Source organism: Festucalex cinctus, chromosome 8 (assembly GCF_051991245.1).
Source record: "Festucalex cinctus isolate MCC-2025b chromosome 8, RoL_Fcin_1.0, whole genome shotgun sequence".
In the NCBI taxonomy this organism is placed as follows: Eukaryota; Metazoa; Chordata; class Actinopteri; order Syngnathiformes; family Syngnathidae; genus Festucalex; species Festucalex cinctus.
In genome coordinates, this window is record NC_135418.1 from 4,768,485 (window position 1) to 4,795,000 (window position 26,516).

The window sequence follows — 26,516 nt, forward strand, 5'->3', positions numbered from 1 at the left end:
GATGAATCAATCACTCGTGCATGCTTAGCACCGACACACTTCTCCACTTCAGTCTATCTTTGGGAAGTGGAGGCAGCTTTTCTTGCGCTGGAATTATTAGCTACTTCCATTTTGCTCTGATGGATACCTCACATTTGCCCGATTACATTTATTTTTCTCAAAAGGATTTGAATGATTTCAAAGAAAATACATTTTTATTATTTAACAGTCATAACGATACCCATTCAAGAAATAAAAAGGGACTAATCATACAGTAAATGGAGAGTGGTCTTTTACAAAACAATGATTTTTCTGTAGGCAATGTGCACTTAACCAAAGATTGTTGTACAGTTTCTGTAGTGGTTTTCAGCAACCTGAATTCACTAAACATAAGGGAAATATTGGTGATTTTAAGGGTCACGTGAATTTTTCTACCGGATACTTATTTTCATCATGTTATAAACAAAGAGTGCAAAAGAACCGTGTATTTTAATAACCATTTATTAGCAGAGGTGCAAATACAGGGATGGGCAGCAAAGGGAAAAGCTCGTTCAAACTATTGTCTGATGAAAAAAAAAGCTATCAAATATAGACACTAATTCATTGACAAAACTATAATAGGTGTGAAAATACGTACTAACTCAATACAGTAATGAACAGAAATTAAAACCAATCATATTTAATGACATGACTTACATGGAAGTTACATAAAAAAAAAATATAAAAAAAAAAAGTCTTCATTTGGCACATCATGACATGAAGTCCAGCATATGAGGATCTTCCTGTTTTTGAATGATGAGCAGGGGGTTTCTGCAAGGGCTCGACTCCAATAAAGTCCCACTGCTGCTCCCTCCTGATGATTCAATGCTCTGTTGCGAATGCTTTCTTTCCGCTTCAGGACTTGATGGAGAGATCCTTAGCTCCCCAAGCTCTTGGATGAGCGGTCCGGCGCCTTCCGGGGTTTGGGGGAGAATGTCGACGTTGCCCTCCGCTGACAGCAATGTGGCTGCTCGCTCCTGTGGGATGGAAGCACAGACGGCGGAGGTGTGCTGAGGCTTAAGAGGGCTGTCCTTAGATGACTCTCCTCCCCCTCCTCTCCGGGATTCAGCGTGAGCTTCCATTTCGGCTTCAGACTCGTCGTCATCTTCTTCCGAAGTGCTGCTGTCACTGGACCGGCTGCCGCTGTGATATGCTGAAGCTTCCTCAGAAGCGCCGTCCTCCCCCTCCTCAACAACCATTGTGGCCGCCTGTTCGAGTTCCTCAATGTCCAAATCCAAATCTTTTTTCTGTATGGAGACTTTTTGTAGTGCAGTGGCCAAGGCTGACAACTTCTTCGACCTGCGAGATGAGATAAACAGACTTCATTACTCCCAATTCACGAGATGAGTCCTCCAACGCAACGACAAGCACAAATCCTCAGAAGTCAACGTTGTCACTGTAAAACGCATCCACTGCAGTTGCTGAGCTTATATTCAGTCATTCACATTTATTTAACGTGATCATTCATTATTTACATGACAGAAATCGCATATTCACTGATGGTCATTCACAGACTCTTTTGGGTGAATCTATCCTCCATTATACAAGCAGTCCTCAAATTATGAACACAGTGGACTGTTCGTAAGTCAATTTGTTCTTAAGTCGAGATGCATTTAAAAAAAAAAAACCCAGATATGTATTTATTTTATTTTTTTTAATGAAGCAAATTAAATAAAATGAAATTATATCCAATATATACTGGATCGACATACACTGTCAATACATACATTTAAAAAGTCAAAACATGAAAAAATAAAAAGTCAAATGTTTGACAATAACGTGTCATTGCGGGACTGAGAAGTATACAACACATCCAGCTGCTCTTTACCGATCATGATGGTAACGGGGAGCGAGGAAGTTGGCAGTGGATTAATTTGTTTAGGGCTGTTGAACTGGCAGCAAAGATAGCATTTAGCAGCCAACAACCATAGGTCACAAGAATGACTAGCAACCTCCTTTTTTTTTCTGTTGGAGGATCGAGGAGGAGCACATCTTCTCCACTCGAAGTAACGCTGGTGTTGAGTCACCGCAGTGATCTAACACGAGACATGCATGGAAGCGCGTGGTAACTAGGAGTGAGAGAACTAGTATGTGTATGGTGCGGTGCTGCTCGGTGTGATTGTGGCAGAAAGGGGAACTACATAACAGTACTGTAATGTATGATATTGCATACACTTTAAAATATGAACTTGTGAGCTCATTATGGCGTTTTATGGCATTTATGGACGTCAGGCAGCGTTTTTTCATACCTGGGAATGTCCTGTGAAGTTGGATGATGGTAACTAGAGGACTACCTGTAGGCCGAGAAAAACATAAAATAAAATAAAAATCACCTATTCACTGTTTTTGTGCTCAGGTCAAAGCAGCAAGTATTGCTTTTCTGCCACCTAATGGTATCTGGATGCCAAGCGGCTATGTTGATGTGAGGTGAGGAGCTTCATACTTTTGCGGTCATTGTACATGAAAAGCAAAATCTGGTCTCCAAAACAGCATCTTAAAAGAAAAAAAAAGAAAGAAAAGCAAAACACAACCTTCCCAAATTTGAGTGGCTAATGAATGAATACATTCATCGAAAAACATTAGGTCCATTAACTAAATCTGATACTCATCCAAATATTACTCATTAATAGTGCTGTCAAAGTTAAAGCATTAACTAATTATTTAATCACAAAAAAATATTGCATTAATCATTGTATTATCACAGATTAATCACACTATTAATTTTGACCACAGATGATCCTTTTTAGCCAACAGTGGATGGTTACATTAAAGGTAGCTGTTGCTGTTTGAGCAATAAACATAACTACATGCGTTCAAGTAAAGCATTTAATAAATGTTTACATATGCCGTAGGTCATTTTCCCCCCATTTTGAATTATGAAAATAATTAATTGATTAGAAAAAGCAGTATGAGCATGTGCAGTGGATATACATTTTTGAAGACATCCTCATAACATTAAATGTCGAAAAAATTAACACATAACAGGTGTGCTTCAAATTTAGCGGGCAAAATATGTTGGGGGAATAAAAGCATTTTTAAGTCAGTGATTAATCATGATTAATCAAAATTCTAAGATGTGATTAATCTGATTAAAAAATGTAATGGTTTGACAGCTCTACCCATTAAATAAATAATTAGCAGGAGCTGTTCAATGAAATAATCTAAATATTAAATAGCTGAGAAAATGTGGTGGGAATGGTGCTGAAACAAGCAGTTTGGTGCCACTTCACAACGACAGCTCTCTCTGCCAGACTAGATAAGCGACAGAAGGCCTTGAAGGTCTGCATGTGCAACAATGGACGCAAACCATTTTGACACCCTGGCAAACCAGCGCAGTACGTTTGGTGCATACAGGCAGCCGTGGCCATGTGGTTAAGAGCGACTGAAGCCTAGCGACCCTCAACATCCCCTGGAAGCACGGCTCTTGTGTCCTTGAGCAAGACGCCAATACTCCCTGGGCGCTTCAGTAAACCCCTGACCCAATATGTGCCACTGACAAGTGCATGTTTGCTCTGACCTCTAATGGGATGGGTCAAATGCAGAGGTCAAATTTGGATCCATGACAAATAAAAGGTGATTCTTTCATCTTCTGGGAGGAGTCAAAACAAATACATAGTACAATGTGATTTATCAAGTTTGATAGGAATTGCTGTGGCTGATTTTGTGTCTTTCAGTACTACGTCTGAAAGGTAGAAAGGTCGACAACACACAAATTAGAGCACATAATTTGCGACCTTAGTAAATCAGGCCCCTTAACGGAATGCAATAGTGAGAATCAAAAATCCTCGTCTCCTCCAACTATACATACAATTATTGATAAAACTGCAGAGGGAGAATAGTTAAACAGAGTGGCTCCACAAAACGATGCTCGCGTCCTGCAGCTGCAGTTTTATAGTTACAACACGCAGACTCCAGTCGACTCGAGAGTGAGCAAAAGTGTTTTATTGCTGTTGAAAGTCCAAGCAGGCTCCTATTGTGCACAACGATGCTATTCATGTCGGGAATGCCTGCTGTGCTGTCTCAGTAACGCAAAAAAAAAAAAAAAAAAAAAAAAAAAAAAAAAAAAAAAAAAAACTTTTGAAGACTGCATTTTGGTGCCATACGTGCTGCCCCCTTTGCCACGGTGATTACGAGCTGACCTCTGGGTCACTGAGATTCAGGCTGTCCATTCAGGTTGGAGTAACGGTTTTAGCTCTGTTAGTGTGCGTGTATGTGTATGTGAGTTGGGAGGAGCCACTTTTCTGTCATTCACGTTTTCACACTCAGCTCCCGTTACCCACTCTAGTTCAATTGACCCACTGCTGTGCCCCACAACTGTTCCTCTTTACTGTGCAGTTCCAATCAACTCTTTTCTTTCTCTTGAGTGGTTTTTTTTCTTTTTTTTCTTTCTTTTTTTTAGCCAACTTTAGGATGTATATTCATTAACACCTCAGCAGCAAGAATGTAAAAAGATCTCATAGGTAAGCTAAGTCATGTTCAGTAAAGGTTAAAGTACCACTGATTGCAGTGGCGAGCGATGACTTTTTGTAGTGGACATGCTGAAGACTCACACATGAAATTTTTTTTATTATTAATTTCAATATTAAACATTATTTTATAACGCTGTGTAGTAGGGGTGTGAATTGCCTAGTACCTGACGATTCGATTCGTATCACGATTCATAGGTCACGATTCGATTCGGTACCGATTAATCCCGATACGAAATTATAAGTCCATTGTTGTGATTTTTTTTTTTTTATTTAAATTTTGAAAATACTAATCAGTAAACTTGTACAGTATAAGATTTGTATGAAAATGTATTTATTTATCGGAAACTTCAGTCTTATACAGGTTGTAATCTGTTTCATGTTTGAATAGCATTAAAATAAAATATTAAGGCTTAATGTTCCATTAATATAACATTTTCTCATGCTTAAGGTGTGAACCCTAAGACGTTTTGGGAAATATTTTTCCATCAAAAATGGATATTTAAAAATCGATTCGGCCGCCTATTGAATCGATTTGAGAATTGCGCAATGTAATATCACGATATATCGCCGAATCGATTTTTTTCAACACCCCTACTGTGTAGGTATAAAATTAAAGCAGAAATATTCAGGACAGGTTGATACGCAAACACTTAATGTAACCAGTTCCTTGGTGTATGAAATGATAAAATCACAATTTGCCAGTTCGTTGGAATTTACAGTATTCGGAACTGGCTCGTGCCCATGATGTAAACTCAACCCGGAGAAGAGAAAAAATTACATTGCAGAAAAGCCGCAAGAGGTTTCAACCAACAATAAAGTTAACTGACCTATTTGGACAGCCACCTAGCCACTGATGTTCTCGTATGTCCTTTCTTGAAAGTGAGGAACGAAATTCGGCCCTGTTTTCGTGATGATTACTCCAGTAGGACGACCACTTTAAATTATATGTTCGCTGTACCACTCCTGGAGCGCGCCGGAGGACCGCGGAGCATGGCCGAGAACGCTGGAGCCTCCTCGGGCATGAAATAGGACCATTTGCCGGCCCTCTATCTCCGGGATGCAAAGCCACTGACTGCTAGCCAGTGCTAGTTACAATATAACCAGCACAGTACAACAGCTCTCGATGCTAGCAGGAAAAAAAGTACAACAAACAACGTTAAGTGAACTGCACGCCTCCTACCCTACCTCCCTCCCTCCCGCGAGACCTGTTTTACGTTCACTAACAGTCAGACATCATAGTGCTCAACAACCCCACTTAGTTCGTTACACTTCCTTTCTTCAAAAGTTCTCCGGGAAAAGAGCACTCATTGGGATTCGGCGATGAACTTGAACTGAACAATGACTGTTGACCACAGAACAAGCCAAGTAAGCCAATTTTGCGCATGCACGTTGTCAGATAGGCTGCCTTGACCGACAGATTTTTTGCCATTCAAAAGCCGCACGTACTGGAAACAACGTTCACGGAACTAACAATTGTTTTCTCATTGTGTATGCGCGAAACAAACTGTCGACTTCTCCGCTCTCCGCGAGGAAAACAGGACAAAATATACAGGAATTTAAGACCAAAACAGTAGAACTACGGTATTGTATTTTAGAGGACACTGACAGAAATATTTTCAATGATTTTATTTTGAAGAGGTCGGGCAAGCGCCGCCTATTAGCTTACTAGGACGGAACACCACTGACTGATTGTCACATTCATCTAAATGGGGTTGAAATTCATTCTCAGACTAACAGGAAGAAGAAGAAGAAGAAGAAGAAGAAGAAGAAGAAGAAGAAAATCCCACTTTAACACATTGCATTGAAATACTGATATTATGAGAGTGTTACGTTGATTATCTTTCCCAAACGTCCTGTTTCCACTAAACAGTAAATGTTTGGCTCATTTTGGTACTCATTGCTATCACTTTTTGACACCATGATCAGATGGTATGGTACCAACCTCAGCAGTGATGCATCTTAAAGTTGAAGCTGGACACACTCAGTCATTTCATTTCATTTCACACACACATATTCACACTCATTTCTGTTACTGGCAATGGAATGGGACTAAAATCGGTCATTTATAGAACAAAGGTTGTCTTGTAATAAACAGCTACATGCCAAGAAGAAAAACACACACTGGATGCCTTTCATTGCTGCCCTTTTGTTTACTGTGTTGTGTTGTGATTTGTTTAACTGATTGGTGAACTACACTCAGTTTATCCAGCCTTAAACAAAATGGAACCAACTCAGAATATCTAGGACAAGACATCCCTTACCCACGAGTGATTTACTTCGTAGAAACTGTTTGGGGAAGACTCTTAACTGTCCTAGCAAGGTGCATAAAGGCATGGTAGAAATGGTCTGATGTTGGGGAGCTTTCGCAGACACTTAACCTTTATTTGAATTTGTTATTGTTGAACAATCAATTTGAAATGGATTTATTGGAGCATGTAGCCATTGAATTGGACTCGCACCAGAAAATCTGCATATGTTCCAGTTTATCTGTCCATCATGGACATTTGTTCAGGTTAATCAGTCGAGAGATGTCAAAACTTCAATTAGAATCTGCCGGTCTCTTTGCACTTCAGGTCCTAAGATCCAATTTAGTGGCTTCATCTAATTTATTGACATACTGTCAAGAGAACAATATCTGGTATGACTTTGCTTAGATTTGCTGAACACCAGAAACAACTCCTACCTTTCCAAAATGTACTACAAATTAACAACTTAGTACAGGAGTGACACAGCTGTAAACAATCATGTTAAACATTACAAACTGTTTAATGTGGTCAGGACTAACTTCCCCTAAAACTTTCAAAAGGAAATTGGCCGTCGAGCAGGGGCGGACTGATCATTGGGAATTTCGGGAAAAATTCCAAACGGCCGCGGTCCATCCAAGGCCGATTTGGACCAGTGTTTATTATTGTTATTATTATTCTTATTTTATTTTATTTTTTGCACCCCTAGTCCTACGTGTTTTGAAATACACGGCCATCTTTTAAGAAAATATATGTACTACCGCCCACTATTTTATAAATACAGGCCGAGACGCTGACTTATGGTCTAATATGAGTTTACCTGTCAAAATGTAAACAAAGCCACAACAATTCCATTGGCTGCGCAGCCGTTGTACATGGGCCGGCACTTGCGAAGATGACACGGCTGGCCGGAGTGACTCACCCAAGTCAGTGTCAGACACAAACTCAGAGCAACACGTGACCAACTGACTGTCGCTTTGTGACCATAATAAGCACCACTGCAGCAGCAAATTACAAACTCGAGCACATCAGACCCCCCACCCCTAAAAAGTTGTATCAGCTTACTACTAGCAAGATAGCGAGGGAGAAATGACCAAAAGAAAGAAGGCAGGTGAGAAGGAAATGCGCGGTGCAGAGAAATTAAGATGGAAGAAAAATACAAATGCTCCAGGAAATTGCAGCCAAATGTGGCAAAATTATGGAGCTTTTCATTGGAGGAAGGGGGCCCAAAGATGACAAGGCCGGTTCCAGCACCACGTCGACAGGTGGAAAGCACATTTAATATGGTTCAGTATTAGACCAACCAGTCCATACATTTAATGCAAATGATTAGGTAATGGAGAGTCTTTGATTGATTGTTGTTGCAATGCTCACCATCCAAAAATTATCACGTCTCTTTGACGTACATCTGTGATTTGATCACATCACAGTTAGCAGTAGAGGAATGCTTCCATATTATTTGATATGTGTACAAATTAGCTGGATTTCTTTAACAAGAGAACATGTGCGCGTGTGTGTTAGTGTACCTTACTTATTTTTGCATTGATATCTGCACCACTTGGTTACATAAAGTTTCTGGATTTTGTTTCCTGAGCTTCAAAATAACCCATTTCTGATATTAAACTTTTCAAAAAGTAGTCCACATTTTAGTACAGTCGCAGTAGTTGGATTGGTTGATTATGTGAGAATTTCACCCATACCCTAGGGATAATTTGTTTTTTATTTAGTGGCAGTGCAACGTTAACATTTTTATATCACGTTTAGTGAGGCAGGCTTTGAAGGTCAATGTCATAAGATTGTCTTCAGTTTGTACCACAAAAATGATGAGACCTAAATTCACGGTCACCACTTATTGTTTTGTATTTGGAACGTTGGAACACGGCTAGAGGGGGAAAAAAAAGAAAAAAAAAAAGGCCTTTGTTCGCGCGCATCGAGGGCCTCTCCAACTCAAATTCCTGGACAGAATTTGGAGCACAGTCCTTTCATGCTGTCTAGGTATGACTAATGAGCTATTCATGTCTAAGTTTTCACTGTACTTCTAAATTGAGACAGAGAAAAACAAAAAACAAACAAAAAATTTGCATCACATGTAAATCCAGCCTTAAGTTCAGCCGGAACATTGCATCCAGAACATTTTGGAGACCTGAAAAGACAAGAAGAACTGAGTTCTAATCTAACTAAACTTATAAGTAGACAAAGGCTTGGAGAATAACCAAACATGATAAAGATAGACTTCACTGATGATTTGTGTATGAAGTCGGAATGTGGCTTGTTTGGCGTATCCAACAGCGCGACTGAGGCAGGAGAGACTCCTGCAGAACAGCCACTTCAAAGACTGCCCTGTATCCTCTTCCCCCCGTGGGAAGTCATTATTGAGTTAGCATTGGAGAGGCAAGCTTGTTTTCCCTCCCCTCCCTTGCGCTGTGGTGGGAGACGCTTGGCCTGTGGTGAATACAAAGCCTCTGTGCAGGAGGGGGAGGGATAACGTTGTACACAAACCGGTCATTACTACACTGCTGTTGCGGCTAGCCTTCATTAAACTGAGAAGGGCTGGCTCTTTCTAGGTGGGAATACTTTTGGAAAGACAAAGACGCCTCCATCTGCCAAAGTGTTTAAATGAAAATAGGAAGAAAAGGTTTGTTTGAGGGAGAGAAAGTTCAGGCTGTGAATTCGAGTTCAATTGCAGTCTGACATTCCCTTCATCGTCTGTGTGTGTGAAAGAAAACCCTATTCAGCATGTCTGCTTGTGCGCTTCAAAACATTTCAGATAACGTGTGTTTCCAGATGTATAAATTAGAGATGCATCGAAATGAAAATCTTTAGCCGAAACAAAAAAAAAAAAAGACGAACAACCTCTGAATCACTTTCTACACTTTGCCAAAAGTTCAAGGAGAGACAGGCACTTCTTGGGAACGTTCTGGATATTTGGCCGGGAACATTTTCATTTTGTCAGGAACCGAAACAACAAACGCACACCACCAGAAGTAATCCAAGATACGGCAAGAGCCCTGGCTGTCTTAAAGGGATTCTGAAGGAACATGTGGTCATCCACTGTGGATTATGGCCAAATTCCAAGTACTGAAGTCTGATCACTTCCAAGGACCATCAGTTGAATTAAAGTCTAAACATTTTTCTCGATGAAACATCAAATGATGCAATGCATTTCAGTATGAAACAAAAAAAATCCAAGGACCCATTTACTATCTGGATATTTTGAATAGTTGCAAGTGGGAATGGAGTGGGTAATTGTGCAAAATGTGTAAGTCTGTCTAAAGACGGTCTGCTCAGCACAAAAAGCTGGAGTGGCACCACGCAGGGAAGAAATCTGTGCTACTTGTCCGTGTTAGCTAGGAGATCCCACGTCTTTGTTCTAACCCGCTGAGCTTCTCGGATCTCCTCCAGTGCTGAGGCAAACATGAGATCAAGAAGCTGCGTTATTCATTTATAGCGTTGACAAAAGCCCTCTGGTCACCCTCGATTTCATCTCATCCTCTTTGAATCCATCTAAGATACACAGAAAAACAAAGACTAACTGTCTGTGGTTTGTCTGGCGCTTTGCCAATGTATTAAGCAGACAGTGACCCGATGCTTCACTTCAAAGATTTCCCCAGTTTGGGAGAATTCTTTATGACTTAAGCCAGATGTGGAAGAAATGTCTCTTCCTATTTCTAAAGTAAAAAGGCAAGTCATATATTTAGTTTTGTGGAGTTTGGTTATTGCTCACATCACACTTGGATCTGTATATTCTGCTGTTAGGGTGTGAAACTTTTTTCCAGCCAGTTCCTGACAATTTTCCAATCAGGGGAACAATGCACAATTGCTCTGTTTATACAAGAAACAAGAAAGAGACAAGAAAAACAGCATGTTTTGACTTTCCCAATAAGACACCATTAGGAAGCATTCATTTTAACCCACACCTTTCATCTGACTGATAGACTGATCCTGTGTTACCTTTTTTAGTAGGCTATAATGGAGTAGGCCCAATAAATAAGATTGCATGGCACAATTGAATAGAAAATAAAACAATGAAGAACAAAGCAAGACAATCCATGTATCAGTCGTTCCAGTCATTTTTTTCAAACAACGAGAAGTACAAAAAAAAAAAAAAAAAGAAGACGAAGAAAGACGCGTTTTCTCAATATTCATTCCAAAAACAGAAATGAAGAAAATGGAGAACGACCCGTTTTCCGATTTTGTGTAAAAATGGAAAATGGGAAACGCGGACAATGGGCAAAATCCGTGTATGATTCGTTCAATCGTCTTTCCAAACTGAACGGGAAGTGGAAAAACAAAAAAACGACTTGTTTTCTCAATATTCGTTCCAAAACGAAAATGGAAAAAACGGATAACGACTTGTTTTCCATTTTCCGATTTTGTGCACAAATGGAAAATGGAGAAAACGGATAATGGGCGATTTGGACGTTTTTTTCCACTTTGGATATTTGACTTGACGCAAGTTGCGTGACCCGGAAGCGACTGTTTGGTTGCGTAACACATTGATTTGCCAACACATATTTTATTTACTTATAATTGACTTAGGCCATTTGTTGACATTTTTCAGCCGTCTAAACAGACATCTAAAAAATCTTTCACTTTGAGACAATTTGTTTTTTGTTTTTTGTTTTTTAGCCTAGACGTCTGAGGACCATTTAGACATCTGTCACTGCCCTTGGCATCAATGATCACGCATGGTGGAGAGTTTGGAACAGGTGGTTTATTTTAAAACACAGTGAAAACTATGAAACAGAAATACAGAAAGAAAGCAACGGGTCAATATCAAATTTACAACGAAAAACTACTTAACTAAACAAACTTTAATAATACAAAATAATCACTTTAAAAAACAAAACAAAAAAAAAACATACACCACTAATTTTTACCTAGACATAAACACACTTAATCTAATACTAAAACAGACATTACAATCAATTAAATAACTCAAGATAATTAACGCATCTTGTTTCACAAACCAAGAGTGCTAAAAGAGTTGCAATAGTCACTTCAGAGGTCCACCTTCTATTTAAATAAATAATGCGTAAACAGATCAACAGCAACAGCAGTGAGAAAAATCATCAAAAGCAAACTTACATTGAGATCCAAACAACAGGAACACATGGAGTAGCACACGTTTGGCATGTCAAACAACGACAGTGAAGCAGACTGTGTCACCTGAGCAGGTGAAACCTTTCAAACATAATTAACTCCTCACCCCAGGCTGACGGCACACAACTGCCACTCAGTGGCCATTTCGCATAACTCATTTACAATGTCTATTAGACGCCTTTTAGACCAACACATTAAAATACAAATAAAACCCAAAAGCAATAATTCACAAAACAAATATAACAATAATTCGCAAAACAAATATAAGTCGCTTCCGGGTCACGCAACTTGCGTCAAGTCAAATATCCAAAGTGGAAAAAACGTCCAAATCGCCCGTTATCCGTTTTCTCCATTTTCCGTTTGTGCACAAAATCGGAAAATGGAAAATGAGTCGTTATCCGTTTTCTTTCATTTTCGTTTTGGAACGAATTTGAGAAAACAACTCGTTTTTTTTGTTTTTCCACTTCCCGTTCTGTTTGGGAAAACGATTGAACGAATCATACACGGATTGGGCAATTTCATCCAGTTTGGATATTTGCACTTGAGCATGAAGCATTATTTTTTTTGTTTCTTTTTTTTTTTTTTTTTTTTTTTTTTTTTAATCTGACTCGTGGTCCTGCACTTATCTGTATATATTACTCGATAAGCGCTAAAAAAGGGGGTCTTCAAAGCACCACAAACCGTCCCCTTGTTTAAAAAAAAATAATTAAAAAAAAAAAAAAATCCACCCAGCCAACCACCTGCAGAACAGCCCACACCCGCCTCCCGGCCCTATAGTTAAAGGGATAGTTCGAATTCGAATTTTTTGACATGAATCTCTATTTCATCCTCACCTCCAGTGTGTGCGATCATCACTGACTTACCCCTGACAGCGTTCTGTGACACGAGTTCTGGTCTGGTGTTGGACGAGAGAAAAACAGTCCAGCAAGCTGGCTGGGGTCACGGAAATAAAGCGTTTTTCTTCTAAAACAATTTGTGTACAAAAGAGTGATACATTTGCACGCAAAACTCCCTCCTGAAAAAAAAGTCAGACACCATTTGTTCGTATCACTGCGCGTCACCCTGTAGACAGCTGAAGACGCGCTGCAGACAGCTGATAGTCGCGCCTTCCGCCTTCGAAAAGACAAACAACTTGTAGATTATTGCGCGTCTATCAGGAGTACGTGGGGCGCTGTATATGTCTAATCTGTATGGAAAGCGAGATGGACACCCTGTGGCTTCAATGGGTTGCATGGATGTGTATGGACTATCGGCTATCCAGTAATAATTAGTGAGTGTGCACTATGAATTGCAAACATAGGTGATTATGTCCTCTTCAGCGGGGGTAAGAGGGTAACTCGGAGGCCAGAAGACATGACCACCAAGTCGAGCCATGAGTCGGGGGTGGGGTGGGGAATCGTTTCCAGGTCACATAACTTGCGTCAACTGAAAGTATCCAAACTGGATGAAACATCCAAATCGCCCGTTGTCTATTTCGCATCTTCATTTTTGTGCACAAAATCGGAAATCGGAAAATTAGTCGTTCTAAGTTTTCTTCATTTTGGTTTTTGGAATGGATATTGAGAAAACAAGTCATTTGTATGTTTTTGTACTTCCTCGTTCTGTTTGTAAAAACAACGCATATTCAAGACAACTTATATGCAGTTGAACAGGACTGCAGCCTACTGGATTCAAATCTTTATTGAAAGATTTGTGTTTCATTGAGGAACTTCATGAGTTTCACAAGGTTTAGATAATATGAGCAGTAATTTGTTTAAGAGCGTGCTCTTGGTTCAATGCAAAAGGTTGACGCTTTGTTTTGACTGTGTGCACACGAGTGTGTGAGAGGGAGTGCCTGCCCTTTGGCTTAAATCACACTGAAGTCTTTATGAGGTTGTAAATTTGAGACTGATGTCTCTGCAGTCAGGGGGACTTTATGAGAAGAAATGCATGTGGGACGACGAGGAGATTAAATAAATCAAGCCCCCTAGGCCTACAAACAACCATTAATCGCTGTGTCCCATCATATGAGACTGATGGTGTCTTGCCTCATCTGCGAGGTTTGACAAGATACAGGGATGGCACCTAGGGTATAAGATTACATCTCATCTTTCCGCTCAGCTCCCAAAGATGACTTACTTAGTGCAGACATGACAAATCCTGCATGGGGGAATAGAGAAGAAAACAATACTTGTGCGGGATGTCATCAAATCTGTCAAGTTACAACAAAAGGGTTGCTGCAACAAACCGCATATTATAGCAAAGGCTGCGCTGAAGTGCCTGTAACTGTTTGAAACCTCCCAGCTTTACACAGGCAAAGCTAAAATGTGCTGCTTTGCATTTTGACTTGTGGTTCCTTTTTATTGCAACAAATGGAAACTGGGATGGAAGCACATTGGAAGGTGGCTAGAAAGTCCAAATATCAGAGGTGCGGGACTGCAGTCATTTGACGGCTCATGGTGGGATGTGGTTAGCACGTTTGTCTCACAGTCAAATCTTCCAGAATCAAATCTTGGCTTGACCTTTTTATCTCTTTTCCCTATGCTTGTATGGGTTTTCTTGGGGTATTTTGGCATCGTCACACTAATACAAAAAGCAATGGATGAGAGCATATACAATTGACGCAGAATGTGATCTTTCGTGAAGTGAAAAGACAAAATGAAAAGGTTATTATCAATTCACTGGAACCTGCTCGAGAACTGGGTGATTTCGTTGCTCTGAATAACTGGGGCTTACTGTCTGTCAATGTGGAGAAGCAGATCTCACCACGGAGCACTGCCCTCTACTACGCAACCTCTGTAGATCAGTAGCTCCCCAGAACTTTTCAGAAATTCATGTGGTTCAACACACAAGCAAAGATCTGTGTCAAGAAATGGCAGATTTTCATCAAACGTCAATTTAAAGGAAAGAAAACAACACATTAATTCAGTCAGAGGTCCATACAATGTGCTTATCTGTTCGATGACCAGTGCTGGCTATAGTAAACCACAACATGTTAAGGTCAAATTGACTTTTGTTTTTTTATTTATAAAAATAAGCAGAGAAGAGTGGAGAGAAGCCGGCAGGTGAAATGTTTCTCTGGTGCCCACAAGCTCAGAGACAGATCACTTTTTTTTAAGTGAGCTCCCAGAGGAAGAAAAAAGTTTCACCCTATCTTTTCTTTGCTCTTCGATCTTGGGAAGAAAGATATGCCACCACTGATGAACTGAGGCTTCACACATCACACATCCTCCACTATTTGGGAGGAGAATTCGAGATTTCTTTTTGAAAAATGTTAAATAAAAATGTGAGGAATGTGGGGGAAGCTCTAAATCACTACAGACCTTTTATAGTGCCTGCGTCTGGGCACTGAGCCTACAACACCAGGCACACATTTTTTAACTGGGCTTTTTCCAGATAAGCACACCAGTTTGCTGAACACGGGCCAAAAGGAAAACAGCTCATTAAGGAGTAATGCGCTCACAGGTTCATCGATGAAATGTGTATAAAATTGTGAATTGTGCATCAGGCGACGGAGGTATGGAATCCTTATCATTTAGAAACAGAGTTGGCTACCAGTTTTGCTGCAATTCAAAATTTGATTCGCCAATGAACGGTGTTGGAACATCACAAATCTAACAGCCAATCAAAAACATGTGTAACCCAGACTAAAATCAATATTATGGTCTATACTGATTAAACCAATATATAGTAATTGAAATAGAAGTTATTGTTTTCTAGTGTTAAACTATAAATACTTTTTTGTCATTTACATTATAAAAAGTTATTTTGTGCAATTTCAAGTTTGTTTTAATTGCATACGAAATTGCGTAGTTTCTTTTTCTTTTCTTTCTACAACCTAACTTGTACCTGTCAATCTTACATTTCTGTACTGTCATTGGTTGATGTACTAGCCATGTCCAATCAGGAAGCGATGGGTGTAGTCATACGTGGAATGTTCGAGAGTCTGTAAGCCTTTCACTAGTGTAAGCTAAGCTGTCAAGGAAGCAGACACTCGAGGAGCCGTCTGGTGAAAATAGTCTTTTAAACCAGTGGATGCAGAGTCTGCTGTCACGTTTTGGACTGTTTTTAACCCGATGTAATGTGAGTACCTCATGTTATGTTTCTATTGTGCTCAGACGAAATGTTTGTGCAGACTATTTAAATGCTAATCGCGGCTAGCGACGTAGCATGCTAACGCTAAAGCTAGTGGAGTTCTGTGCCTTTTTATATCGAGTATGAAGGTTTGAACTACATTTAAAATTAAAGAGACACTTTCTGATGCACAGCGGACCAAGGAAACTCTTTTTGGACCCTTCTGCTGTGGATTGGAAGTCGTCTCGTGCCTTGTGGATTTGTGCTTAAGCTGGAGTCGGATGTCGGTCGTTACCGAGTGACGGGTTTCCATCGCTCATCACCCATCACGTGTCATTCGCTACCCTAGACCTGTGGATTCGTGAGTACTATCAAAACCGTGCACGTGCCAATTTGTTTTTGCTTGCTTTGCAAGTGAAGGGGCCAGTTTTTATGTTTGTAAGGTCACACCGCACCCGAGCAACATCAGGCCTGCAACTATAACTGGACTATTTTTTTTTGCTGGGACAAATTTGCATTTAACATTTGACACACACAACCTTTTTTCCTATTTAATTGTCTTTTTATTATTTTTGTTTACTAAAATGGTTCATACTGTTTGCAATTGAATTTACTGTGTTTGTGTATTTCTTCTAACTGGTATATTGATCTACACAATATTCCCCAGTACTTTAATTATTATTCTTAGTGGGTAAAAAAGGTAAATTAATAATATTTTTCCTGCTAAGTGGAGGCACCGCCAAATTCTAATTTAGGCCAAATTCTAAATTATGCCAAACTTAAGATATTTCTATTCTTGTATCTCCTGTTTACTAAGTAAATTGAATTAGTCGTTAAAGTACCCAGGACCCCGCTCATAGTACTACCACCCCATTAACAAGTGTTAATTCCATAGATACATGAGACGGGTGTTACACATGTTTTTGGTAAAAGCAAGAATCAGCTGATCGCCAAGCCCTACTAATACAGTACAGCGTACCACTGCATACTCACAGTTTGGCACCTGTAAATTCACTTATTGGCCTTTTTTTTTGACATTCCACATGTTAAATGGCAGGGTTAAACATTTCAAAATTGACAACATTTACTCTTATTCAGAGGTGAACCAATAACAACTTTCAGGCCAATCACTGATCCGCAATCTTTAAAAATTCTGACCTGCTGATCCCATTTTTGCTCATCCCAATTTTTTCCATAACCTACAGCATAAACCTTCAATGTTCCAAACTTTTATTATTATTATTATTATTATTATTGTAAAACACTTAACAATACATGTGAAACAATACGCAAATGGGTTCTTTTAACTCCAACATGAAGCCTATTAATAATCTCATCAGAAGAGGACAGTGGCAGACTTCTTCAGACCTCTGAAGAATGAGATGAGATTGTTGGACAAGATCGGTTTTATTTTAAGGGACCGGCCAATCACTGATTCCCCGAAAAGAAAAAAAAAATTGGGGCCGATCTCAGTCCCGACTGATCAATCAGTGCCCGCTAATAACAACACTGGAGGTCAGAGTTTTTCCTTAAGGGTCACTCCATGTCATTTAATCAAATGTCTCCCACTTGACCTGTCCTGTGAAAATCAGGACACACTTAATAGGAAATTTTCAAAATATTAGGTCTCTTTTGTCAATATTTTCTCATAAAAAAAAATCATGAAATGTAGGGTAGTTTAGCATAGATGGTTTTTGTACATACTCTGAAAAGCCATTTTTAAACAGCAATATCTGGAAAATTATCTCACCTGTAGGCTTCAAAATTCTACAGTCAATATCTGTTACTAGCAGCCTACAATTTTGGAATTGTTATATAGTGGTACCTCTACTTACGAAATTAATTGGTTCTGGAAGAAAGTTCTTAAGTAGAGACGCATTTTCCATGTAAATGCCCTAATCCGTTCCAAGCCTCCCAAAATTCAGACATAAATGTTTTATAAAGCATAAAAATGCATCAAAGCATGTAACAAATACATGTTACAATTAGATTATTGCACAATAAATGAGAGTTGTGCATAATGTAAAAAAAACAAAGAATAAAGTAAAGAATAAAAATGATGGTCATTTACATTTTTAACTGCTTTCCTCATCGTTTTTTGCCCTCTTTGGCTCATGTTCCTCTCTCTCAGAAGTGTTTTTTTTTTTTTTTTGCCTGGTGTTTTGTAAAGAACTGATCCATGGATGTTTTTTATTTTATTTTATTTATTTATTTTTTTAAAACAATCCTTCGGAAATGTCCAAGGCAAACATCATCTTAGTGAGCAAACGCCCGACTGGTGAACACTTTTTTGGGTGAACACTTTTTTTGGGCGATTCTTTTAAACAAATTCTGAAACTTCATGGAAACTTCCGGTATGGCGAGGCATCTTTTTCAAAAAAAAAAAAAAAAGGCCCGTCTCGTCGCAATTAAAAACTTACTGTGCCTTCATCAATCATCAATTGTTTGAATTCTTGCACAAATTCGTTGGCTGTTAGTACATACATTTACGAAAAACTATCGGAACACCTCATGGGCCGCGGGATGAATGATGAGGACGTTGTATATACACCGATCTAGTATACGCTCATAGATACCTATGGTAGAGGTTCCTCTAAGCCAATGGGATGCCAGAAACATGCACAAACACCGATCTAGTATACGCTCATACCTATGGTAGAAGGTTCCTCTTAGCCAATGGGATGCCAGAACGATGCACAAACACCGATCTAGTATTTACGCTCGTAGGTACCTATGGTAGGAAATAGCCATAGCCTAAAGTAGGGGTGTGAATTGCCTAGTACCTGACGATTCGATTCGTATCACAATTCACAGGTCACGATTCGATTCGATACCGATTAATCCCGATACGAATTTCTAAGTCGATTGTTGCGATTTTTTTTCATTCAAATTTAGAAAATACTAATCAGTAAGCTTGTAGAGTGTAAGATTTATATGAAAATGTATTATTTATTTATCTGAAATTTCAGTCTTATAGAGGTTGTAATCTGTTTCATGTTTGAACAGCATTAAAATAAAATATTAAGACTTAATGTTCCGTTCATATAACATTCTTCCATGCTCAAGGTGTGAATCCTTAAAAAAAAAAAAAAAAAATCGATTCTGCTGATTATTGAATCGATTCGAGAATCGCGCGATGTAGTATCGCGATATATCGCCGAATCGATTTTTTTTTAACACCCCTAGCCTAAAGTATGTTGCGTTCGGTCATGCATTTTTACCTTTCATATCTAGAAATTTCTTTCGTAACAAGAGGCAATATTTTCCCGTTGAGGAGTTTCGTAACTCGAAAATTTCGTATGAAGAGACGTTCGTAAGTAGAGGTTCCACTGAAATCCAATCATTAATTATTCATGACTATTAATTCATTCAATCATTAATTATCCAATCTATTGGATAAAGCTGCCCAATGTAGAAAATGGCTACTGCCACACATGGCCAAAAAATGAAACTGCACACTCCCTTCACGTACACAATTGTGCGCATACTATCACAGCCGCAGACAGAAGGCAGGAACCCAGATCCAGTCGGAAAACTATTGGCTCTAGCTTTGAAGGAATTTGTGAAGTCTAAGGTCTTATTCTTAGAAGATGTTACAAGTCATAAATTGTCAAATACAAAGGTTATTGATACCTGTCATCAGTTTTTTTGGAATATGGCTCTGAAGTGGTCAAATATTTGTTTACATTACTTCATTTTTTTTTCCGCCACAATAACTGTTAAAATAATCAGCCCAGAAAAAAAATCACATTTTGGAGAATTGAATGAGAAAGTGATAGAAGAACTCTTTTACCTTCAAAACTGAGAGCTCAGCCACAATTCAAAGTTGCTATTTGATTTCGATAAGCCAAATTTTGGTGAGAAGTTATAAGTACCTGCAATACTAGGTTACTCCTGAGGTACACGCCTGACATAGTAACATATATACAGTATAGAAACTTTTAAGGCTACAGGTGAGACAGTTTTCCAGATGTTGCTGTTCAACGACGGCTTTTCAGAGTATGATGCCGCAAACCAATGAGAAAACTATTGATAGTAGAGACATATGTTGGATTTTTCCAAACATGTGTATCTTCATACTAGACTTTTTCCCCAAGAAATTCTGTCATGGCTAGGTGGGAAGAGTTTTAGAAATTTGATGAAATGACACGACAATGACCCCTTCGCAAATTGATTTCTGTGTAAGGCTCGACTGATTGATGGATTGTAGTAAGGAGTTGCTGACTCATTTTTAACTGTCCTGTTGGACTTGATGCCGAAGACACAATGATGGTACTTTTGACACATGAGACAACCAAGACTGCATCTCTGGCTGGTTTGGTAATTGCATTGGCACTATTCTGACAAATGACACTTCTAATCCTCTCCTCGAGAGTAGTAATGCTTCACGCGGACCGAGTGGCACTTCCCCTGGCTATGAAGGTAATTATTCTAAGATGAAGGACGCAAAGGTGTGTGTCTGTGCATATGTATGTTATGACAGTGGGTCTATGAACTTACTTAATCTTCTGTATCCAGATGCAGTAGTCAGTAATGTACAGATCGTTGAGTATGTAGGCTGGGTCATTCTGTCTGAAGACTTTGTGAATATCAAGCAGGCATTTGAGGATGCAGGCTTTCCCTAGAGACGGGAACATGCAAATGAAAACATTTGTATTCGTTACAACGCACTCCAGCTGCTGACAGACACAAGAAACATCTACAAGCTTGTAGCTTGTGTTGTATACATCAAAGACATGGAACAATATCAGAGCAAAAGCCCATTAAGACAAGTGAGTAATTTAATCCAGGCCATTTGAGAAGGGTTTCTGGTCAAGAATTTGATTAGCCAGGGGGAAAAGGAGAGATCTAGAGAAAGCAAAACTGTTCTATTTTTGGTGTTCAATCCACCAATTTCTGTCAAAAATGTGTTTGATTTCAACTAACAAATATTGCACTAGTTGTTTGAAGAACTTATACTTGTATATTGTGAAGCACTAGCCTTTGTTTTACATTTTGCAAATGTCTCAAACTCAATTACTGTTCATTAGCATTTACATCTGGTACTGCAACTGTTTTCGTGGAAGTAGGTCAGTTCTCTTGAAAAAAGGACAAACAACCATGCTGATTTCTTCGTTTTTTTTTTTTTTTCATGACAAATTATTTCTAAAAATCGTTCTGGAGGGATGCCAAGACCGATGTCACCACTTGATTTGTCTTTAAACCAACATTAATACTGACCATTTCCCCCCCTTCACCCCAAAAAGTCACATACGCAGGGATACGCATATGGAGTTAGAATCATGCCAAAATGCCGTAAACACACAAAACGTGATCTACGCACACAAGACATGTGATCTATGCACACAAAACGTGTGATCTACACAAAAAACGTGATCTACGCAGACAAAACGTGATTTACACACAATACTTGATTTTTGCATACAAAACGTGATCTAAACACACAAAATGTCATTCACAAATGCATTTTTGTTCTACACACACAAAGAAGCATATCTTCAATTACAAAAAAAAAACCCAAAAACAAGTATACAACAGAAAACTTTCGAGTACAAACCCCCCCCAAAACTTTCAAGTGCAAAAAAAAAATCCTTTGCGTATGTAAAAAGCAATTCTACAAGTACGGATAACAGTCACATGACTTTTAGCACTAATATTCTGCCGAGCAGTTCTAAAACCCAAGATTCACACGCGCAAAGCCAGTAAACCTTACAGCAGTGGGCGCTGTATAGAGAGAGAGTTTGGCCAACTCATTTAAGAACTACTACGCTGTGATTGGTCACATGACATATGGACGCTGTGCTGGTCACATGACATATGGACGCCTTGTTGTTACCCTGCTGCTGCGATTACATAATGTATTGCAATAGGCGTTTCCAGAGCCGTGGGTGTTTCTATGGGGTATATGCCACGGAAGAGGCGGGACTTTCAACTTCTGTGTTTTTGCACATCAGCTTTGATTCCGGTTCCGGTTTGCGACGAGTGGGCCGCGTTCCAACACTCGCACCCCCACCCCTTCACGCCCCAACCGCATGCTCTCATCGATAGGCGGGAGCGCGCAGGGCGTCTCAGCTCTCTGAAGTGCTTTGGACAACTGACAGGCACACTGCACACTACACACTTCTCTCTAACTCTTTGACTGCCAGCCATTTTCGGAAAAGGTCACCCCATAGTGCCAGCTGATTTACAGAATTTTACCGATCTTTCAAGCTCCACAGAAAATGTTGTGTTAGGACTATGGAGACGCAGATACTACCAAATGAAAGATTGAAGTCTCATCTTTCATCTAAAAAAAAAAAAAAAAAAAGTTTGTTTCTACCCTGTTCGGATTTTCAGAAATCAACAATAGAAAACAGCTTCTTTTCACCCAAATCCTCGGTTTTCTTCCAAAATACGGAGAAATCAAGCTTTTTGTGAAACGATGTTATTTCATGCACTCTTGTGAATTTGGCACTTTTTTTTTGCATGAGTGATTCTACAAACACCTAAACTTCTATAAAACTCTACCCCAACAATAAAAAAAGTGTTTTTTGATTGCAAAATAACAGTTTATTTACATTCAACAGTACCAATCCGAACAAACAATTTGTAAAACTATTTACAAACTATTTACACGTATGCAACTGCGCATGTGTGGTGTGTGTACGTGTTACTATTTACAATTGTGTGGATGTTTCAACTACACAATTTTTCTTTTTGTGTGGTATATTGTGGAGCAATCCCTTGCGTGCAAGGGGGATGCAGCAGGATTTGCACCACAGTTTTTGTCGGTCTGCTTCTGCATGGACTGATTTGCATAGAGGTTGGTATGATGAACGATGTGCTGGAGAAGTTCATCCGTGATGAAGAGCTCCAGGATGTCAGCTGGCAGGTGGGAATTCAGCTGTGCTGCACCATCCCTTGGTCCTGGTTTTGCAGCAAAGGGGAAGATGGTTGGCTGCCAGCCCACTTCATGCCAGCCAGAATCTTTGGGATCTGCAAATATACATTTCAATATCATATATTATTTTAGAGCAGTGTGATGCAATGTGTGTGTGTGTGCATATGTTTACCTTTTTTTCTTGGATGTATTGGTTGATGCACATTCTGTAAATTATAGAAGACAGTTACCATCAATATTTTATTAGTGCTGTGGAGAATCTTTTCTTTTTACCTTTGTTCTGCTCACTGTGAGAAGGGTCACTTTGGGCCCGATGAGTAGGAGCTGAAAGAAACATACAATTTCAATACTATCGAAAGACTCTTTTCTTTTATTGTTGCTGTGTATTGAAAACGTTTTTTTTTTTTTTTTAACCTTTCTTTGTCGTAGAACCAGCGGTCGGACGTTGTGAGCACGATCTATAAAATATACATTCACGTTTGTATAGATAATAGATGTTCTAGTGTATATCAGCACATTTACACACTGCTAGCAGATCGCCCGAAAAGTTAGGAAAGTAATCTTACAAGCAATCTCTTAGCATGTTAGCGCTTACCTTCACGTTCTTTGGAGGACGAAGGACTGTCCAAGACTGTCTTGCATCGGACCCATAGTAGTCATCATCGTCAGATGAAACGTCATCTGTGCAGAAGTGCTCCGTTGTGCACCACTTTTCTCCGGTGTTAGCATCGCTAGCCGGTGGGGCCTTAGGACGTCGTTAGCGTCGCTAGCCGGTGGGGCCTTAGGACGTGGTCGAAGCGGCCGCGTCACCGCTTGAACTATGACGTTAACCTCGTCATCACTGTGCTCTTTCGCACTGGTCGATGCTTTTGAGTTTTGAAAATAAGGATCAAGCGTGCGCTGCTTGCCATCTGTACCCTTTTTGACTCCCTTAGCCAAGTTAGCCATTCTTTCCCCCTCCACACTCTGGCGTAGCCTCTCTTCTTCTATTGTTGTCTCCTACCCGATTTTGTCCAAAAGACTCATCACAGCAATCTAGTGGCCAGGAATACTCATAGTAACTCAATCGGCATGATACTTGGAGCACAGCTGCCCAAGGCTTTCCTCCACCCGTTTCCATTAAAAAAGATAGTTAACGTCAAATGATGTTTTTGGCGGCATACCCTAGGTTTATACTAAACGTCATATGACGTTTTTGGCGATCAAAGAGTTAAGGTGTGAAAGTTAGACGTTTTGTTGAATATTTTTTCATCAAAAATGGATGTTAAAAAACCGATTCGGCTGCCTATTGAATCGATTCGAGAATTGCGTTTAACACCCCTAATATATATATATATATATATATATATATATATATATATATATATATATATATATATATATATATATATATATATATATATATTAGTGCTGTCAAACGATTAAAATTTTTAACATGACTAATCACACTTTTTAATTTTGATTAATCACGATTAATCAGCTAAATTACTTGCGTAATATAAAATACAAAATACCGTAATATTTTGACATTAATAAATTTTATTATCTGAACGTCATTTGCAAACATTTATTAAATGCATGTATGCTATTGCATGCATATACATACATATATATATATATACATACATATATATATATATATATATATATATATATATATATATACATATACATACATACATACATACATATATATACATATATATATATACATATATATATACATACATACATACATATATATACATATATATATATATACATACATACATACATACATATATATACATATATATATATATACATACATACATACATATATATACATACATATATATACATACATACATACATATACATACATACATATACATACATACATATATATATACATATACATACATACATATATATAAATATACATATACATACACATATTGTTGAATTGAGTAGATTGAGTAGGGTCAGATGAAACGCCATATCATGTAAAATGAGATAACAAATTAATGGGCTAGACTCAATTCTTAGTTAGAGACCAATAGGTGTCTATAGGATTGATAAATATTCTTTGGCCTCTGGGTGTAGTTCCTCAAAGAACCACCAGATGCCGCCAAACCTGTACAACTAAGCCACCCACTCAGCATTGCCCGGACATTCCATATAAGATACAAATTGAGTGTAAATAAATGATATCCTGAATTAAGTAATAATACACAACACAATCTATATTCGACAATTGTTAACCTGATTTTTGGATCAATGTTTGTAGCACATTGAAAGCCAACTATGAAGTTTTGCTGTCTTTTTAGGGCCCGAGCAGCGACCGCTGCGAGGTCCCTATTGTTTTTGTAAAAATTATTATTATTAGGGCCCGAGCAGCGACCGCTGCGAGGTCCCTATTGTTTTTTCTTTCGAATTATTATTATTATTATTATTATTATTATTCTCCGTAAACGATCGCATTTTTGAGTACCTAAACATTCACAAAAACTCACCAAACTTTGCACACTCCTCAGGCCCGGCGAAAAATTTGATATTATGAAGTCGTCATAACAACGCGACTCTATAGCGCCCCCTAGCGTAGAAAAATAAAAACCAAGCCTGGCACGTTTGAGCTAGAGCAACGAAAATTGGCAGGCACGTGTAGCACCCCGAGACGCACAAAAAAGTCTATTGGGACCATGTAGCTAAAATGTACAGGAAATGAGCTATGAATTTTTTTATGTCCAATTTTGGCCTATTTTGGCACATTCACTGTGGTCATGCTTTTTCCCCCTCTGCAAACATTTTTCTACCAAATTAACATCAAACTTGGCATTTATCATCTCAAGACCTGAGAGAACAACTGGGCAAAAAGTCTTGCCTTTTCGAAATACTATATGATGGGGGCGGGGCATCAAATATTGTCTTTAAAATTTCATTTGTCCAGAAAGAGCAAATGCTTAATAACTCCCATGTTCAAGCTCCAAAAAATCTCAAACTTCTCAGGCAACGTAATAGTCACGGCCTGAAAACATCTATATGATCAAATTCAGTTATACATATAGCGCCACCTAGTGGTGACAATAAATGTCACACTTTACGTTTTTAGCTACTGCGCTGAGCTCGTTGAAGGGATCCAGTTGAAAGTTGGTCAGAAAAGCCTTAAGATGTTGATCATGCCCCACACCGAATATTGCAACTTTTCGCCAAAGGGCGTGGCCGCTACGGTGCCGCAAAGTCTGAAGATTTTTCGTGACAATAAAAGCTGCATGAACTTGACCGAGATGATCCTATCTTCTCAAAATTTCATACATTTGATGAGAGTCCAGCCCTAAAGACATCTACGAACTTATATTTCATCTTACTGATAGCGCCACCTAGTGGCAATTTTTTTTCTTACGAATTTTCTTGTACATTTTTTCTCCAAACACGTTAACTGGACCAACCTCATATTTGCTCAGATGAGGGTTTCGGCCTTCATGATGTCACAACACGAAGTTTGTGAGTTTACGCGAATCGCTGTGGGCGTGGCTAAGCACTGTTCGCCAAGAAAACAACGCCAGTTTTGAGGGTCTAAACATGCGCAGAAACTCATGAAACTTGACACACACATCTGGCCTGGTAAAATGAGCAATATTTTATTGTTGATTGTGCTATTTTTACAAAAATGACTCAATAGCGCCCCCTAAAAATTTTTAACGAAGCAGCCCCGATTGTACGTTTAAGCAAGATCTACGAAAATTTTTACGTTTATGAGGGAGCCCAAGA

At 39.0% G+C, this 26,516-nt stretch overlaps 1 protein-coding gene and 1 long non-coding RNA gene across 3 annotated transcripts in view; both read right to left on the bottom strand.

Moving 5' to 3' along the window:
• Nucleotides 1–464: 464 nt before the first annotated feature.
• shq1 (SHQ1, H/ACA ribonucleoprotein assembly factor) overlaps nucleotides 465–26,516 on the bottom strand; it is an 87,708-nt gene continuing 61,656 nt past the window's right edge. For both annotated transcript variants that reach the window (XM_077529764.1, XM_077529765.1), the window contains exons 11-12: nucleotides 20,387–20,507; nucleotides 465–1,317 (exon numbers count right to left, since the gene is read on the bottom strand). In XM_077529764.1, the coding sequence (XP_077385890.1) occupies nucleotides 729–1,317; nucleotides 20,387–20,507 (710 nt within the window). In that variant the 3' untranslated portion in view covers nucleotides 465–728. The remainder of the gene's footprint in view (nucleotides 1,318–20,386; nucleotides 20,508–26,516) is intronic.
• LOC144024529 (uncharacterized) lies at nucleotides 22,422–23,877 on the bottom strand. The gene is made up of 5 exons (XR_013284793.1): nucleotides 23,362–23,877; nucleotides 23,181–23,224; nucleotides 23,040–23,090; nucleotides 22,939–22,972; nucleotides 22,422–22,861 (listed from the first exon to the last, which is right to left on the bottom strand). It is a non-coding gene; the product is annotated as an uncharacterized LOC144024529 (long non-coding RNA).